At 49.1% G+C, this 6,034-nt stretch overlaps 1 protein-coding gene across 1 annotated transcript; it reads left to right on the top strand.

The window, feature by feature from the left end:
• Positions 1-248: 248 nt before the first annotated feature.
• Positions 249-4,812, top strand: IL10 (interleukin 10). The gene is made up of 5 exons (XM_032878179.1): positions 249-574; positions 1,401-1,460; positions 1,728-1,880; positions 2,897-2,962; positions 4,008-4,812. Exons 1-5 carry the CDS (start codon positions 284-286, stop codon positions 4,098-4,100), a joined length of 663 nt encoding a protein of 220 aa, XP_032734070.1. The 5' UTR covers positions 249-283; the 3' UTR covers positions 4,101-4,812.
• Positions 4,813-6,034: the final 1,222 nt, after the last annotated feature.

The raw sequence follows: 6,034 nt of genomic DNA on the forward strand, positions 1-6,034 counted from the left end.
TGTGGGCCCCTGTAAACAGAACAGCTGTTCACCCAGGAAACCAACTTTTTTTTTTTTTTTAAGAAAAGCTGGAAAGTTATTTTAAAACACAGAGAGAGGTAGTTCATCCTAAAATAGCTGTAATGCAAAAGTTCATTGTTCAACAATCCCTTTTGCTTACAATGCAAAAAATTAACAACTTTTAGAAGTTCAACGAATGCAAAGTTGGAGAGGTCTAGGGGAAGGGAGGGGCTTTAATCAGAAGAAAACGTTTGCCAGGAAATCTGTGACTCTGTGGCTTTTTATGAATGGGAGGCCTCACCGCACCCACAATATAAAAGGGGGACCAGTAGGTGAAGGTCTACACACCAGGGGCTTGCTCTTGCAACACCAAACCACAAGACCGGCTCTCAGAAGGCAGAGCTTCATCATGCCCAGCCCAGCGCTGCTGTGTTGCCTGGTCCTGCTGGCCGGGGTAGGAGCCAGCCGCCACCAGAGCGCCCTGTCTGAGGACAACTGCACCCACTTCCCAGCCAGCCTGCCCCACATGCTTCGAGAGCTCCGAGCAGCCTTCGGCAGGGTGAAGACTTTCTTTGTGAGTATGATGCCTTCCCGTCCTTCCTTGCTGGGATTGCCTCCACTAGGCATGGTGCTAGAGCTCTAAGAACCCTCCTCCTTCTTGTTCGCCTCCATCCCTAGCATCCATTTCCCTCAAACAAAAATTCTTTAAGAGTCCCAGGTCAAGCCAGAGGCTCAGTGAGTTCACCTAAGCCCAGGGATGCAGCAAAGGTGCAGAAAAAGCCACCTTACAGGTCACTGCACTAGGAATCCTATGCTTAGCAACTTTTAATGAAGACTCCACCAGAGCTCAGTAGGCTGGGAGAAATCCCAAAGGGTCTGACTGAAGATGAAGATGTGTTCCCATGCCCTGTTGCAGGGAAACATAAGTGGCTTCAGCTGAGCAGGCTTCTGGAACCTGGAAGCCTGCTGGCTGGGGGAGGCGCCATGCAGGGGTGGGGGAAGCCTGCTTTAGGAGATGGTTCCTATTCCAAACAGCTTTCAGAACTGCAGCTGGAAGTCCACAGCAGGGAGAAAGAAAAGCAAGGACCCCTGAAGAGTGGGTGGGCATGGGTGGACCCTTCGAACCCGATTCATGTCTGCAAAAAGGAGACCAGGACCGGGTCAAGCTTCTGCCGTGGCTTCAAAGCCTTGCAGAATTTTTTAAAAATCACTTGATCCTGAGGAAAAGGACCTGATTGAACTGAGGGTTCCAGCACTACTGAATGTCCTGTTTTGCAAATCTCCTTTCTGTTTTGGGGCCAGGCTGTTCTGATTAAAAGTCAGAAGCTTTATAAATAAGAGGGCATCAGAAAGACGTTTCCTCAAACGTCAGGTTCATTCTCCTTTTGTTCTTCTTGCAGCAAATGAAGGACAAGCTGGACAGCATATTGTTGACTGGGTCCTTGCTGGAGGACTTTAAGGTGAGAGCCCAAGGGGGTGTGTGGGAGGAGAGGGTGCAGCGTGACTCAGAGAAGAGTGGCCGCTGCGACCAGGGTCTGCTTCCTTTGCTTTGAAAAGGAGAAGTGGAAAGATCTTAACTCAGCACATAGCCAAAGGGCTGTCCTGGGGTGGGGGAGGGGGAGGTGGCTGGTTAAGAAAGGTCCCTGGGGACAAAGCTGTCCTCTCAAGCTAGGGCAGCAGCTCTTCCTCCCAGTCACCGCCCCTCCCCCTCCTGCCCCTGCCCTTAGGGTTACCTGGGTTGCCAAGCCCTGTCGGAGATGATCCAGTTTTACTTGGAGGAGGTGATGCCCCAGGCGGAGAACCACGACCCAGAAGTCAAGGAGCACGTGAACTCGCTGGGGGAAAAGCTGAAGACCCTGCGGCTGAGGCTGCGGCGCTGCGTGAGTGCGGGCGGCTCTGGGGCGCCCTTCCTGAAACCCCACTCGCACCCAGACAGACAGACAGACAGACTGGCAGGAGCGCTCTCGGGAAGGCGCTCGAGTTCCATCTCGTGCTCATTTCTCTCTGAGCAAGGAGTGGGGGAGGCTGCTGGCATTTACATGTTTGCGAACAGCTTTCCTGTTATTTGTGAGTCATTTGTGGGTTATTAACTACTCCTGTCTCTCTTTATGAAAGGGGCCCAGAGCTTCCGTCTGGGCTCCCTCATCCCTTTGGACGTAGACCCCGGGGCCCAGCAAAACGGGCCAGGAGATAGGGTACCTCGGAGAAGAAACCCCACTTACCTCTTATCCTCTACCTTTTGAAAGCAGAGCTCTGACGTGGGGCCCAACAGACTGACAGGACTTCCCCAAGCACTTTGGAAGGGCTCCAGGGAGCTACTCGCCCCCAAGCTAGTGTCTCTAAATAATTCCCCAGGATAAAAATGTCCTCCAACTGAAATGAGCCCCTCGCCACGCGTTTCCTCTGTTTTGTCGCTGAGGATCGGGGAGTCAAGTCAGTTGATCTCTATCTGTAGGATGGGACTAAGCAAAGGTTTCGGCGTGCACGGCTGAGACTGCGTTTCTACTCCGCGGGGACTTAGAAATGGTCCCTGTGGCCGGAACTGAAGATGAGGGACAGGACAGGGAGGCAGGGAAGGACAGAACGGCTGGCTCAGCACGTGTCAGCACTGTGGCGTCCAGAGAGGAAGGGCCAAGCTCCAGCTCCTGGGTTTTCATGCAAGCTTTGCAATGTCTCTGAGTGGCTCCTGGAGAAGCACTTTTCATTCCCCAGGGCTGCTTCTCCTCCATCTAGTGGGGCAGGGGGAGGTGGAGTTCCGCTCTCCCAAAGGAGCTACGGGGCTTAGGTATCCAAGATGAGTCTGGCCGCTTCTTCATGCTACCGGCTCATCCCCCAAGTGCTGTGGACACAGGAGCTGGGAGCCAGTGGCATTAACACTTTCTCTTTCCCTCCACAGCATCGATTTCTGCCCTGTGAGAATAAGAGCAAGGCGGTGGAGCAGGTGAAAAGCGCCTTCAGTAAGGTACGTGGACGGCGGCAGAAGGGGCTTGGGGACCGTGACCTCTACCCGCTCCCCAAGCTGGCAGGTGCTAAGCAGTCCCCGTCCTTCTCTTGAAGGGGGTGTGGGAACCCAACAGATGGTGTGACCTCCTCAGCCAGTGAGGAGTTGCTGCCTTGATTACATTTGTTTTCTGTGAAGTGTCTTTGGGGGTTTCTAAATGACTGTTCCCCGCCTTTGCAGGCCTGTGGGTTGAGCCAGTCAGCCGGCCTGTGAACGCAGTGAGCTAGATGCTGGGGAGAGTGACAAAGGAAACAGAAAGTAGCTTGTTGGGAATCTAGACTAAAGCCACACGTGCAGGAAGCCGACACGTGAATGTGCACACACAAACACACCCAGGGGTTCAGCCGGAACTCCCCAAAGCTCTGAGTAGGAAATTCTCGTTAATCTCGAGTCGGTCCATACTCCCTTTCCAGCTGCCATTCACACCTGCCAAGGTGCCTCAGAATGTCAACTCTCAGATCACATGGGGTTTCGCACTTCAGCTGTCCGTGAACTCCTCAACCCCACTTCCCAGAAGCCATGTGGTCTCTGTCCTCTTTGTGGGAGGGTTCCAGTCTCGGGGGACATAGGCCCCCTGACTGTAGGCCAAAGGAGCAGGGCAGGGCCTATTCAATCCATTGGTGGGAGGACATAAACATAAACATAAAACATAAAACATAAAAGGGGTCCCTTTTCTTCTCTTACCAACTTGCTTTCGAAGCGGTTCCTCTAATGTCTTCTCTCCAGATTCTGAATAAGAGTCATGTGAGTGCATGACTTTTAAAATTGCTAAGGCCTCGTTTTGTAGACTCTTCCTCTTGTTACTTGCCAGCCAGGCTTTAGACCCATGTGTAGCCTTTCCCAAGGCCCCGGGCATACCCTCTGCGTCCTAGGGTCTGTCCTTCACCTCCCGACCCAAGAGAGCAAGTGTGGCACCTGGGCCCCAGAGTCATACCCATCCAAGCCAGGGACCCATTTACTCACACAGATGGGGCTTTCACGAAACATTTCTTATCTTTCTACACAGCTCCAAGAGAGAGGTGTCTACAAAGCCATGAGTGAGTTTGACATCTTCATCAACTACATAGAAACCTACATGACAATGAGGATGAAGATCTGAAAACATCCAGGATGAGGACTCTTCTCAACTCTAGCACATAAGTTGGAGATCTAAAAATCCCATCCGGGATGTAGGAGAGCTGAACAACTCCTTGGAGAACCCTGTCGTACCTCTCTCTTAAAATATTTATTACCTCTGATACCTCAACTCCCATTATATTTATTTACTGAGCTTCTCTGTGAACTATTTAGAAAGAAGCCCAATATTGTAATCTTTTTCAATATTTATTTTTTTTTACCTGTGTGTAAGCTGTTTTCATAGGGTGATACCCTGTGGTATTTGGTATTTTAAGAGAAACTATAAGTTATATAAGGAAAAAAATATTTCTTGGGGAGACTACTGAAGCTTCCATTTCAAGCTGACCATACTGGATAGCTATTTCCCTGACCTTCCTATAATTTCTCTTGTCCCTGGGCCTGGGGCTCCTAGAGTGTTATAAAGACTCTTACCCTCTTAAGAAGAGAAACTAGGGAGGCCCTTTGATAATTAATATTCCAGTGGCTCGGAGGAATTCCCTTGACCTCATTCCCCAACCATTCATTCTTGAAAGCTGTGGCCTGCTTGTTATTTATAACAACCTAAAGTTGGTTCTAATAGAACTCAGTTTTAACTAGAAGCAATTCAATTCCTCTGGGAATGTTACATTGTTTGTCTGTTTTCATAGCAGATTTTAATTTTTAATAAATAAAGAATCATTAAAATCATATTATGGTGTCAGTTGACTTCTGTTTGACTAAAAATTACTCCCTCAGGGATGCCTGAGTGGCTCAGTCAGTTAAGCATCTGCCTTCAGCTCAGGTCATGATGCCAGGGTCTGGGGATCGAGTCCCACAATGGGCTCTTTGCTCAGCACAGAACCTGCTTCTTCCTCTGCCCCTCCCCCTGCTCATGTTCTCTCTCTCTCTAACAAATAAATAAAATCTTTAATAAAATAAAAAAATAAGATAAAGTAATTCCCTCAATATTTTCAAGATAGGAGGGAGTAGATAAATGAATTCTGCATTCCAGAGAAAACGAGCCAGCTACCCTCTCCCAAAGAAGAAGTAAGTTCCAAATCTGATCAAGAGAAAAAACTATTTTCCCTCCAAAAGCCAATAGCAAAAACTGTCATGATCTTCCTATAAACTCTGTCCTTTAAGAAATTATCCTTAAGACCTTAAAGAGAATGCCGATTTTCAAGACTAAGGACAAGATTCTATAGATACCAAAATTAGAAAGATAGGCAGATGACTTTTTTTTTTTAAAGATTTTATTTATTTGACAGACAGAGATCATAAGTAGGCAGAGAGGCAGGCAGAGAGAGAGGCGGAAGTAGACTCCCTGCTGAGCAGAGAGCCCGATGTGGGGCTTGATCCCAGGACCCTGAGACCATGACCTGAGCCGAAAGCAGAGGCTTAACCCACTGAGCCACCCAGGCGCCCCGGAAGATGACTTTTTAAGTGTTTTTTGTCTTTGTTTTCTTGTGTCAGGCGGGGGTGGGGGGGTGGGGGGGATGTTGTTTGTTTGCTTATTTTGTTCTGTATTGCTTGGTTTTGTTTCTTCAAGCCCCAAAGGTCTGGGTGAATACTAATCTATCTGGGTTGTCGTGAAAATTCAGATAAAGAGCGAACATGACTCCTGGCACTAAGAGATGGCCCCCGCACATACATTTGGTTGTTACTGGTCTGCAAAACCTACCAAATCCTCCTTGAGTTGAGATTAGAGGCTCACCCAAAAGAGTAGAATATAAGCAGATCAGCCCACTTGATAGACTACCCAAGGATTCCGGGCATTGCCATCCCTTCTGTTCCCTCCTTCAGCCACGGAAGAATGTGAGATTGGCTTCTGATTGCGGTCTGTTGGGAGGGGCATGGTGGCGGGGGAAGCCCTACTCAAAACCCTGTGACTTGGAGAAGAGAGAGGGAAACAATAGTCTGAGTAAACACTGATCACCC

Source organism: Lontra canadensis, unplaced genomic scaffold, assembly GCF_010015895.1.
Source record: "Lontra canadensis isolate GAN:19392208 unplaced genomic scaffold, GSC_riverotter_1.0 scaffold63, whole genome shotgun sequence".
Taxonomy (NCBI): Eukaryota; Metazoa; Chordata; class Mammalia; order Carnivora; family Mustelidae; genus Lontra; species Lontra canadensis.